Below are 13,223 nucleotides of genomic sequence, written 5' to 3' on the forward strand. Positions count from 1 at the left end.
AAAACTTCCAGCTACCATCATCAAGAAAAAGATGGGTGGAGTCCATATGCTGGACCAGAAGAGCTTCTCTAGGTGGCCTCTCTCCCTGGCCCTGTCTTCTCTGCATGCTGGGAAAAGCTCTTGCCTGATCTGCTCTTTGATGTTGAAGGGTGGAGTAAGGGAGTTATTACTGTCATACGGGAACATGGAGAGGGTGCCTTGACTCTGCTTCCTCACAATTACAGCTGCTCAGCAGCTTCAAGATATTCACAGAACAGCATGTGCTGCTGCTGCTTTAGTAGCAGATAGGGTTATTTTAGAATGTGCTTGTTTGGTTTTAGTCTTTTGGGTTTCTTGGCATGCCACTTCGATTTTTGTGAGGGATGCAACCAAGAGAGGATATTCCAATTTTACAAAACATTGTAATTTAGTTGAACCCAAGTGGAGTTTTTGGAACAAGCTGGAGGCACAGCTGTAGTCTCTGGGTTTTCTGCCTGCTGAACACTAAAGTGCTGCTGTCAACATTTGAGAATAAGTGCTTCTCAGAAAAAAGAAAAGCCAAAAGCACTGCTGCAATGGAAAGTCTTAGCCAATGTACATAAGGGGCTGCAACCAGCTCCCTATATATTATAGATCTGTCCCCGACTCCCTAGCCTCAGCTTGTCTTTATATTTCCTTAAACTCACTCTTTATTCAGCAAGTTGAACTACTAAGAATGTTGTTGCATTGGTGCATCTTATTTTCCCTTGTGTATGTGCCATGCTCTGTATACCTTTCTGCACAAGTATTGACCTAAATGGATAATTAGAGACCAGAGATGTTGTACACAAACACAAAGCTGAAAAGCAGCTGTCAACTGCTCAAAGGGCCTTAAATTTGGAGAAAAGGTAAGTACTGATCAGCTATCATGGCTTTTAAGTCCCGTATGACACTCCAAGTTTTATGATGGCAGGATTCCCACCCCATACGTATTGCCTCTCACAAATCTTTGTCTGCTTGAAGGAGGACAAGTGGTGTAGCCCTAACAGCATCCCCAGGAGCAGAGGAAGAGAAATTACATCTACTTAGAATCTCCAGAGGGGAGTCAGCTTGGCCAGCTGAGAGTAGAGTTTGAACAATGCAGAGAACAGTCTCTCTAAAGGATCAGTGGACTCCAAAGTGTGTCCAAGCTTCATCAAGAGAAAGCTTCCTCTGTACTGCAAGTAATGGCCTTCAGTGTTGAGCTGTGTTGGTAAACACACCTTGTAAGACTTCCCCTGCTGACGCTTCCTCTAGGTAGAAGCTTGCTCAAGGCCTGGCCATGAAAGGAGAAAGGGGATTAATTCAGCTGAAGCCTAGACACTTATGTGGAGTGCCTACAGTAAGACCTTAGTGACCTCAGGCTCCCTGCAGTATATGGAGAAGCACAGGCACTTCCAGAGGGAGATTCAAGTCCTTGGTGATTTAAATTTGCTCTGAAAGACCAGAAGGCAATTCAGAACCCTGAGGACCTCTCTTGACTCTTAATGCTCCGTGTTTCAATCAGGGTATGAGGGATTCTAGCCTGGCTTCCCTAAGGCAAGCACATCAGGGGCTTGGTGTCTATGGTTAGATGGTACAAACCACTCTGAGACCCGAGTGTTGTATCACTAGCTGAAAAATATTGTATGTTCTTATGATCATGATAGTACCCAAAAAAATCACTTCTGCTTGTTTTGAATTTTTCCTTCTTAGCAAAATTTGCAAAAATTCATCTGTTGGCCAGTAGTTTTTACAAATCAGCTCATTTTCTCCTAAAACTATTATGGCAAATACGAACCATTAATCTGCTTGTCTCTGACACAGCTCCAGCTCATGTAGCCTGCCATTCGTCAGCAATATTATAGCATTCTTCAAGATTTTCAGAAATGTTTAAAATGGTTGGTTTTGTCCATTAGTTTATAGTTCTGCATAGAGTTAAAACATTAGCCACAGTATGAATACTGAGAAGGACTCAATGCGCATTAGCCAGCCGGCTTTCTACTAATTGTTAAAATATGTCGCCGCATTTACTGGTTACTGGATTTTAAACCAGCCTTTGCAACTTGACTGTACAATGTTCTTGTTGACATGTTTTAATTCCTTTGCCTTTACATAGAACTAAAACCTGCCACCTGCACAGGCTGACAGCTATTAAGGTCAGCCCATGCATGGCAGAAGCAGCCTCATTAGTCTGCCTCACCAAAGGAGGTGGTAAGCAGCTCTTCAGGTATGCAGCATTACGTGCTTATAAAATGCCTGCCAGATTGGGCTCCCTTTCTTTCTGACTGCTGCCGAGTATTATAAATACTTTTTTTTCTGGAGAAAATAATGAAGGCAAGTGTGAGTGCCTGTTTGCTGGGACTCTGATATCTGCTGTCACTGTCAGCTCGGGCAGGCACATGTTTGTTGACTTTGCATTGTTGCTGCACAAATACAGATCTCATAGCCTGTTTCTGGGGGCTGGGGATTGTAGCTTTAGTTTCAGATTATAGATGTTGGTCCAACTGCCTGTCTCACAGGTTTGAACTAATAAATTAAAAGAAAGTTGATTTTTTAACTTGATTTTAATTAGAATGCCATCTTTACTGTATACGCATGTGACATCAGCTCACGTGCAAGGCAAAGGGTCAACCACCTCACTGCAAATAACAAAATGTTTAACAGGTCTGCTATTAGCAGCACACATAACTTAAAATGTCTTGTGATTTCATCAGCTAATAGCACACTTGATGTAGAACTGTCTTTCTCTGAACTGGCAGTTTTGCCATCTCCAATGTAGTTCATAGCAGAGAAGATGTATGTACTGCTTCCCTACTATGTATGTTGAAAAATTCTGTAATGTGTTTAGCATCATGAGTAGCACCAGAACTGCTCAACCCAGTTCTGTTATTTACTTACTGGTAACCAAGTAGAAATTAATTTTTCACTTAAGTGGTGTTACAGTCAGAGGAAGGGGAAAGGGAAAAAATATCTACGAACTTGGAATGCCAGAATCTCAATTTTTTGTTTTCAGCTGTTAGCCAAAATAGGTAATAGTGACACCAAGTCTTACCAGATGTGTAATTCTAATTCTAAAAAAAAAAAAAAAAGAAAAAATTAAAAAAAGATATGTGCTTACCCTAGATTCATTTTCTAGACTCTTCTTCCTCATTTACATAAACTCTAATCCATACATTGGAATAGAAGCAGCGCTGCTTGCGGCAATGCAGAACTGTCTAGTAATTACTGTATTCCAGCTGAGCTAATGAGTTTGTATCTCCACGACATCCTCTCCTGACAGTGGACTAGCTTAATAGTTATTTATTTTGACTAATCTCCCATAAAGGCTGTTCCCCCTAGTCTCTTCCATTATGTGATTTAGATGGAGAATCATTCTAGTGCTTGTTTTTTATTATAGCGGTTACGGAACATTACTGGAATCAAATTAAATTTAGACATATTAAGAAGTCTGGCCCAGTAAATATTGCACTTGTGAAGTTTGGGCGTTGAGGGATTGGAACAAAACCTATTTCTCCAGCACCTTCCCATGTTCCCAGCTAAATAAAGTAAGGGGCAAACCCCGGGCTGCCTATCTGCAGCACTGTTTTTTTCTCTCTTAGAATTTACTGGGCAGCGATGAATAATTAAAGTTCTCCTGCCCACAGTTGTTATCATTTGAATAAATATTCCCACCAATGAAAGGGATTCAGGGTCCCTGCACTTCGCTCAGCATAGCAATCTGCTTGCAGCCGCCCGCTGCACCGCAGGCACTGCCGCATCTCTCCCGCCTGTGCACCAGGTCCACCCCGAAAAATGCTACTTGACCTTTTGCCTAATTCTCCCCAGCACCAGCATGAGCTGCCGGGCTGCTGTTGGGAAAGGGTGTGCGGGAGAGACCTCCTCGGCTTGCTGCCTTCCCAGCGAGGGCTGCCCATTTATCCCCCGCTCATTAGCTAGAAACTCGCTACCATACATAAGGCCAATACAGGTCACGGGAATTGCTGGGGAGCAGCAACTGCTTGTTTCAGATCTAAATTTGACCCAATAGCTGACAGCATAGTATTGGTAATTCAGCCGTGCCTCTTGCTAAGGTTCATTTATAGTTTATAAAGGGTTAATGAATGATTAATAGATATTTTAATGCATTTTAATTAATTGCCAAAGAGGTCAATAGGTTGTTTAGAAACATGGCTTGTAGCCATGCGTGACATCTTCTATTGTGTTCATAACTGCCTGTCACGCATACAGTCTAAACATGCGCTATATCCTCTATTAATAATGTATTAACACATTGTAAGGCATTTAGAAGCAGTGTCTGAGGATGGTCTGAGACCAGTAATTCTTATTCTGATCTTGCAGTTTTTACTTATGAATGGTGCATTGACTTCAAGGGCACTGATCCTGCTGCCACTGTAATCTGGGACCCTGCTATCACCTGCAGCGCACGCAGGACCAGTGCTTGTAAGATTATGTCTGAAAGAGGTCTTGCCTATGAACAACAGGCAAAATCTGGAAAGATTTTAAAAGCTGAAGTAGCGGGATCAACCCCAAGAAAAACAGTTGAAGTAACTGAATTAGAAGTTCCTTCCTACCGACCATCCCATTCTTTACATATATATTTTTTTAAATTATAATAGTTATTAATTTGTGAGTGAATGGGTGGATCATGAAACTATGGCCTTGAAGAATTACACAGAGAAAGAGGATAGAGGTCCTGTCTATGAGAGTGAATATCTTACCTTACTCCACGCAGGTGCTCTGAAAACAGTAAGCTGCCACACTTGTAAATTCAAGCCCCAACCTGCATCCCAGCTTTCTCTGTGTCTAGTGGGATACACTGTCTTGATACTTAACGTCACGAAGCCCGGCCAGCATGTTAAACAGCCAAGCCAAGTTTCCTCTCCTGTGTATTCTCTGCCTGCTTCTGCCCACAGGCATAGATGATGGATGTACTTGACCCTACAGGGTTGTTCACTGTGTTATGCTAGCAAGGCTGGTAGAGTTACAGGGGGCAGCTCACATACACAAATGGGATTGAAGGCCACAGACTCGATGAACTTATTCTTTTTCCTACTGCAAATGAGGAGCCAGGACATCTGGTGGTAATGATCTAAATGCACTTTTATCCCATTGCAACACAAATGTGAATTCCCAAGTCACCTAACTCCACATCATGTAATTATGAAAGCAGCTATTAGTGGCGAGGAAGATAAGTAGCAGAGGGTAGTCCCATATGTTTAAAATCATTCTCTGGTACAGATAATGGCATGCAAAGCCAGGTACAAACCAGCAGTGGAGGCTGAGCTGCTTCAAGGCAGCTCTGGGCTGTCTGTTAGGTGACAAGAGACCTGGGGTAGACCGTGAAAGAAACACCTGAGTAAATATTTTGGGGACTGTGGGGAACTGGCAAGCACCTTGTGATGTTCAGGTGCTCTTTTCCATGGCAAGAGCAGAGCAGAGAGTTAAGACACCACTGGAGGTATGGTGTCTTTTTTTATAAACTGGTTTATGGAGAAAGAAGATAGACCATATTAGGAAACTGCGAACTGGAAAGGAAAAGGTGCTGTGTACAACCTGAGAACAGACATCAGCAGAAGTTCAGGCAAGCAGCCTCTGTGATGACGTCCCAGGGCACAGAGCTCATGGGCAAGGACAGATGTGACACTGAGACCACCCCCCACTACACAATGTTGTTCTGTGCTGAGGTACCTGGCCCTGCCCTGGATAAACTAGCTTAGGTACTGCCGGCCAAACCACAATATGGCAATGTAGCTGTGCCACAGCTAGTAGGCAGGTGAGCTTGTCCAAAACTACTTCGAATATCTTTGCCCTGCACTGGGGCAGAGACATCGTGACTTGTGACTTGTGACTTGGCACATGCTATCTCCATAATTCTGTTTCCTCATTGATAAGATGGAGGCAAATACACCAGCTGGTCTCAATGGGCTTCTATAAGAAATAATGACCACATTTCAGCAAACCTGCCACAGATTTTACTCCAGTGAACTAAAATTCAGCATGAATTTTTTTAGTTCAATGCTCTGGACACTAAACAGTTTATAATAGAGTTAATTTATTTGTATTGGCTTACAAACATAATAGCTGCACGGTTCATAGTCCTGGATGACCTACAGATTTTCTACCTGTTAAGCATGTTGCTTAATTCTTCTACATCTGCCTCCCTTTAACCCTCCCAATCCAAAACCTAATAATTGTGTCTGAATGTTCAGTTCCAAATAGGAAAGAGAGAGCAAGGTAAAAAGAGACCAAAAGTGGTAATAAATACTATATTTGCATGAAAAGTTGTTCCTCCCCCCAACCTCCAAATCACAAATGGAATGCAGTTAAAAAAAAAAAAAAGGCAGATTAAATATTTATGTTGCCTGCAGTCACACTGGGTGTGTTTTCAAGAATGCTTCACCCTGATTTATGGTCAGTCCTGATTCAAATGACATGAGAAAACTTACAGCATAAAATGAAGTCTGGTCATATTTGGGGAGTGACTCATACTTGAAAGTAATCATTTTAAACAGAAAACATGATTGTGTATATGAAGTGCAGGCAATCACTTACTGAAAATTAATATTTTGGGGGTTTTTTTTCTGCATATTCAGAGAAAAAATTCATATGAAAAATTGTGGGAAAGTGTTTTGTTTACAGACCAGATTATAAAAGAATTTAAAGATTAGAGTAATTTTGCTTTCAGACTACAATATCTGCATATATTAAATATTATTTTAGCATTTATGAATTAAACATTTTCAGGTATAACTCAAGCTCTTTCACTGGGAAAAGATGGTTTTGTAGGTTTAGTGTTAGCCTTCAGTCTGCACTTGTACATCAGAAAGCCACAACTGTATCAAAAGAGCTCTGACTTTCTTTTAACATACCACAATTTCTCACGGGGATAAATTTATGCTGGAATTAATGTTCCCTGTGCTGGTTTAGCCTTTTCCTTTCCTGAATAAGTATAAACCATACTGCTATAAACACTGTTTTACTGCTTGAAAAGTATCTGCATTAGGGTTAGGTTTGTACTACCTGAATAATTCCAATATAAAGGGGTTTAACTCCTATGCAGAAAAACATAATGTAAAGAAATTTCCTTAAAACTTCTCATGGCTAAACAAAAATATGCAGAAAAATACTGCCTCATTTTGTAGAAAAAAAAAAAAGATAGCATTTGGAAAGGAGTGAAATCCTTTCATTATGTAAGGTAGCTGTCTGGTAAGTGATGCAGTATAATGTGGTGTATGACAGGGAGTTCCGTGGGTTGGCTTTTTGAGCAGGTAATCTGTGTAACAGCCAATTTTTTTTTAGATGTCCCGTTTTTCTTCTGTTATCAAAACTGGCTGCTAAGATACTGCCTTTAAAAAAAAAAAAAGACAAATAAATAAGGTGAACCAATCAGGAAGAATCTGGAATTATTTGCATTTTCAGGTTTAAAAATGTGGATTGAGATTAAAGCTCAAATCCAATGTTACTGCCTGGAATCAAAGGTGCTATTCTCTTTTCTATTGTCCTAAGCAAGAAAAATTTAAAAAAAAAAAAAAAAAAAGGGGGGGTGGGTGTTAAGGATTGAAGTGTTTTAACTCATTTCTCTTTTAAAAAGAAAGGGGGGATGTAATTTTTTTTCTGAAGTATGACTGTATTTTGAGCAGCGCTTTTCCTCACATGAACTTTCTCATCCAAAGGCTGCTGCTTCCTTTCATATTAAACAAGATAAGACTAGAGAAATGATTGCTTCCCTTATTCTAATAACATACTCTTATCTCCCAAGGGTTAGGAGTTAACTAACACCCCATGTGCTGGAAAGCAGAATTGTAGAGTGGAACAAACTCAGTTACAGCACCCCACAGAAAAGGGAAACAAGGGACACTAAAGGTTGGGAGTCACCAGGGTCAGGAAAAAGCACAGCAAGTCTTGTAAGGAGGGGTTGCTGAATCTGCCTTTGATGTTTTAATTACGATTTTTTTTTCTGAAGTGTTGCAGTCACCCACAGAATGTCTCAGTTCCAGTGTTTGATTTTTCCTCTGATTATCTCATTTTTGTCATCATTCATTCCAAAGAAAATTCAGGCATACAAATTTGTTGCATAAAGGAGATGATCTAATAATAAATACAGGGACTGGAGCCTCCCATGTCACAGCTTAGGTCTGTTTGTGTCTTGTATTCGCCTCTTAGGAAAAACCTGTTCACTCTTGCAGGGTCATACAGAAATGAGCACTTCGCTGGTACTGGCTCATGTTATTTGTTTGCAGTTTGTCAGTCATGCCTTCCCTCTTCACATGTTAACTGGGTTTGTTAGCAGTTTGCTGTCTTCTCTATTGGATGGGTGCAACTTTCCTACATATTATTATTATTATTATTTGCCTTTAATCTCCAAGTTCAATAAGCAACCCATCATGACTATTGTTTCACTTTCTGTGAACAGCAGAAAGGAATGGAACAAGGACTATTCAGATAAGGATAAATCCTGAAATCTTGCCCAAATTTTACCCAAGCAAGCTCCTAGAGATCTATGAAAATCCCAGGGGTCTGGGTTTGGACCAACCAAACTTATGCCACAATTAATTATGATACAACTGAGGGGGAAAATGAGTACGGGCTGTGGACTCTGGGGTAGAAACACTGTGCCGCACTCCTTCATCAGATAAGAGAGGGGGCAGAGATGGTGAATGTTTGGTGAGTGATTTCCTTCCATATCATGACAAAAATGTGCAGAAATTGCCATGAAGCTGAGACATCCACAACTCCTGTACATGTGCAGAACCTGCAGTAAACAGAACTGTCCTGAATCAGCTCAGCAAGGAAACCACTCCTGGGAGCGGAAGCCTTGATTCCATCTGACCTCCCCACATCCTGAAGCTACTTGCAGAGCAGCCCTAGGGGTATTTTAAGTCACATGACACTACGTAATCATAACATCAGCACTACTTTTTCATGGAATCTAAACCACGACAGCATTATCTCAGGGGTGCTAAACCCCCAGAGTTGCTGTCCTCTGGAGAAATATGTGGTCTCTGTTTCCAACATGAGAAACAATATATGCTTCTGCAAGCTCTTCTGTATTTGACTCTTTCCCCTTCTTCAGTCCTTTGCTGCTGGCTCCACAGAAGGGCAGTGTCCAAAGAGGTGCAGTTGATAGATGTGAAGGGTAGGGTTCTTTGTTGTTTTGTTTGTTTAAAAAAAAAAAAGCTTTCTAGAAGGGATAGCTGAATGGGAACCTCAGTCTGGACCCTGTAAAATTTAGTCTGTCACCAGCCTTTTAAGACTCAATGTGGAGTATTCAATGTTTCTTTCTATGATGGTTCTTACTTATCCTGGTGCCTGTGAAGTGTCTGTGCTTGGAAATCTTGGAGACCAACCTTCTAATAAATTTATCCAGAAATTAATCAGAAGGAAGCTGACAGCAAAGCATGTGCATGTCCTCATCTCAAAGGAAGAAGTTTAGACTAAGGTTACTTGCTGTGAGAAAGCAACTTTAACATGAAAAGAAAATATCAGCAGCAATGAAAAGCACTTTTTATTTTTAGGAGAGGACTTGGCTTTGAGTAACAATTGCTGGGAAGTTCAGGACTTTTGTTAGCAAAGAAAGGTTTTGCGTTCTTAGAAGAAATTTAATATAGCACTGCTGGTTGACAAGTATGGTTCTCTGTTGCATGGTGATTCTTCCATTATGTTTTGTTAGTCTCAGTAAAAAGCTTCTAGTCTTGAGATCATCTGTGATTTTAATGGCATTCCTCTAACCTGACTGTTCATGACAAATTCCTCAGCACTTCAGAACAGCTAAAGTACATTTAAAACCCTGGAGTTTTCTTTCTGTCTTTATTTCTCCCCAAATCACAGGATGTCCAGACTTTGCACCCAAGAAGAGCCGTAGCATTGGAGTGCTTCCAGGAGCCTGAACGCTGCATTTTAGCTGGGGCAAAGAAAAGACAACACACTGCGTGTAGGCATACTCATTAACAATAGGCAATATTCTGTCTCAGAAAGATGAGCATTTGACAATTGATTGCACAATGAAATGCCACCTGCATACTTGCACCACAATGGAGCACTTCATGCTTTTGTCCCTGCAGCTGCACCTGGAGCCCAGAGTGTGAGGACTGAATACACTGTGCAGATCTCCATCTGCACTATTTCATCTGCTATACATTGACAATCACATGCTCTTCGAACAGCATAGCTGTTAGTACCACAAATATTACCTTTTCATTGCCATCTTACAGAAGGGTCATAATAACTGCACAAGCATCTTTGATCCTGTTTGACTTGACTTCTGATGCCTGTTGTTTTTACTTCTGTTTTTTCAGCTCGTCATGAAGTTATCACCAAAGAGATCCTTGAGCTGGATACATGGGAGAACCAGTGGAATGTGGTGGCCATCAATGTCCTCATGCATGACAGCTATGATGTTTGCCTTGTTGCTAGGCTGAACCCACGGGATCTTATTCCTCCTCCCCCAGATTTAGTGGACCAATAGAAGTTCAGTGACTCTCAGTGCTTCCAGATTCTGCAGAAACTGAAGAATTTGGAGAGAAAAATGCTGTATTGGCTCTGGATGACAGCTGAGTCCCACGGAGGGGAGTCAGCAATGCATGCTTAAGGACAAAATTGCCTTCGAGCTGCGCTTCTCAGATGATGCTTAATTTGCTAGTACTGGTACTCTGGACTTCTGTGATTGAAAGCTGAGGTTGCCCAGCCTCTGTGTGTGGCTCTTCATCTTCCACCTGGCTGTGCAAGCTCCAGTGTTGGGTGCAGCCTGGGCTTCTGGGACCCTTTGCCTCACAGGCACAGTGGTAGCCCATGGCTCATTTCACAGCACAGCATGACATATGAAGGAAAGCTCTAGCCAGGGAAATCCCTCTTTTGCTGTTCATCCCACCTGGTTCTACTAAGCTACCAAGGAGGCTAAGAAATATATTGTCAGCTGATGAAAACCAGTCCAGCTGTACCAAAGGGCCAGGCTGTACTTGACTGATGCAGGAGCAGAGGGAAAACAGAGAAGAGCCTTTGTTTGGTTTAAACAAAAAAACTTTAGCCAAGGTTCATTACTCAAGTACACCAGCTACTGCAAACGTTATCTAACCCACAGACAGGACAGTCAAAAGATCTTGTCTTTGCCAACAGAGCTGAGTCTGTGCTAGTAGAAAACTAGTCTTTTGGCAGTAAGTCACAAGCGAGTCTTCCAGGAGGGTTAGTAAGCAGTCTGTACCAAAGACAAGAAGAATCCTAAATTTTTACAGAGATGCTGCCTGTTACAAGTTCTGGTGTGGCCTGAACCTAAAAGCTCAGTTAGAAAACCCTCTTCCTTTGAGAGATGGCGAAGGAGATGTAAACTAAAAATTAACGAGACCAGTATTATCTGCATATCAGCTCTGCAGCTACAGGGAAAGGCTAGATGTGCTAAACAATAAATGTTTATGTAACAGTAGCTGGTTTTATATAAGTAGCTTTAATGAAGTAGCATAATGTAAATTCTCTACCAACAGAATTGGCTGTAATCACAGGGAAGAGGAATAGTTCAAACAGTATTTCTTAAGGCAATGTTAGCCTTCACAGGGCTTGGAGAGACAGCAGGTTAGAGAGAAAATTGTTACCAGTACTGCTATCCCATTTGAATTACCAAGAACTATTCATCAGTTCTGTGGTGCCTACCTTACAGTGTATCTGTCAGTTACTGCCTGCCCAGTATGGACAAGAGGACTGGATATCTCAATTGTGCTCTTGGGCCAAAATTGCAAATGAGAGTACACTGCAATGCAGAGTGAATGCCAGAGGCAAACACCAAGAGTAAATTATGATATAGTATGAGAATGATCATTGTCAGCAAGAAGTTCCTTTTAATGGCTACAATAGCAGCAACAAAAGTGAAATGAAATAACTGGCAAAGAAATGAGGGAATCTATCAGGTAGTTTATCCATAGTTACTTGCAGGATTTGGAACATCTCCATTTTCTTTTGCAATCATGTTTTAGGATGCAAAAATGCCAGCTGGTTTTGTGGGGGTCTTGCCTGAAATGCTTATGGCAGAGAGAGATGGAGAGAATGACCCAAAAGCCCTTCCCCAATTCTGACGTTTCTGATTCATGAAATATTCTTTGAAATATCCAGTGGGAATATGAAGCTGTCATATAAAAACAATTAGCCAGAAGGTCACTAAAGTTTACCTGATAACTGTAGTAGGACACTGAGGACTGCTCAGACAATAAGGGAGTTGGTGGGGAAAACACGTAGAAAAGCAGTAAAATCAGCTTTATAGCTAATCTCTTGTCTCCCTTTATGTTTCCCAAGCAGAATGAGTTGCACAGCCTAAACACATACTCTTTTGTTTGTATCATTTCTTATCATCCAGTCATTCTTTTTTCTTTCCATTGTTCATATGTAGGTCATCATCTGTCTCGAACAGAGTTGTGACAAGCATGAACGTCAGTGGTACAAATCAGCGACCTGTTCCTAGAGCCTTAACCACTCTGGTTGCTAAATGTAGTTGTAGGTATAGGATCAAGGAAGCAAACTCTACTTCAATATGTTTTTAAACAAAATCAGTAGAAAGTTCTTTCAATTAACCATCCAATATTGGAAACTCTTTTTTTAACTTTCTTTGTTACTGCAAAGTGAAGGTAATCTTGTTCTAGTTTCCCTGCAGAGCTCTCAAGGCAGCTGGAAGCAATGCTCTTGAGCATCAGTTAAGTGTTTCCTTGTGAAACTCCACTCCAAATTCTGCAACTCTACTGATTTTGCCTCTTTCACCTTTTTTGTTTTAAGGAAGAATGTTTTAAAGGGTTTTTTTTTTTCTTCAGTCTCTGCTCTGTGGTCCATTCCTGACAATTCAAATCCTGCAGTTTACAGCCTGAATTAAACTACTGGATTTCACTCTCTGAAAGACAGTCTACTTGGAATATTTCAAGGGGAGAAGGGAGACTTTGGCAGGCTTTCATTAGTCATATTTGAACATATCTGTGGAACACAGCTGAGACTCCTCTATTAAACTTTTATTCCAATCACGAGCTGGCTGTTTCTTTCCCACTTCATATGTTTTGCTTTTTAGAATGATATTTAATGAGCTGGATGGAAGGAAAGTACATACTCCAAGAAGGTCTGTCTTGGTAACCGAGAAGAGTAATTGCATATGTTTAATATACTGGCCTTGCAATCAGCTAGCTTGAGCTGTAGTGGGCAGTTAACAGTTTGGTTTTTTTGTGCACCACTGGCAAGTGACCTGCCCTTGCATGCACTGAGCATCACGTTTCCCGTTGTCC

General features: G+C 41.1%; 1 protein-coding gene across 1 annotated transcript in view; it reads left to right on the forward strand.

Moving 5' to 3' along the window:
- KBTBD12 (kelch repeat and BTB domain containing 12) overlaps window positions 1-12,968 on the forward strand; it is a 32,563-nt gene extending 19,595 nt beyond the window's left edge. The window contains exon 5 of the mRNA XM_009514073.2: window positions 10,275-12,968. Within this exon, the coding sequence (XP_009512368.1) occupies window positions 10,275-10,444 (170 nt within the window). The 3' untranslated portion in view covers window positions 10,445-12,968. The remainder of the gene's footprint in view (window positions 1-10,274) is intronic.
- Window positions 12,969-13,223: the final 255 nt, after the last annotated feature.

Source organism: Phalacrocorax carbo, chromosome 6 (assembly GCF_963921805.1).
Source record: "Phalacrocorax carbo chromosome 6, bPhaCar2.1, whole genome shotgun sequence".
In the NCBI taxonomy this organism is placed as follows: Eukaryota; Metazoa; Chordata; class Aves; order Suliformes; family Phalacrocoracidae; genus Phalacrocorax; species Phalacrocorax carbo.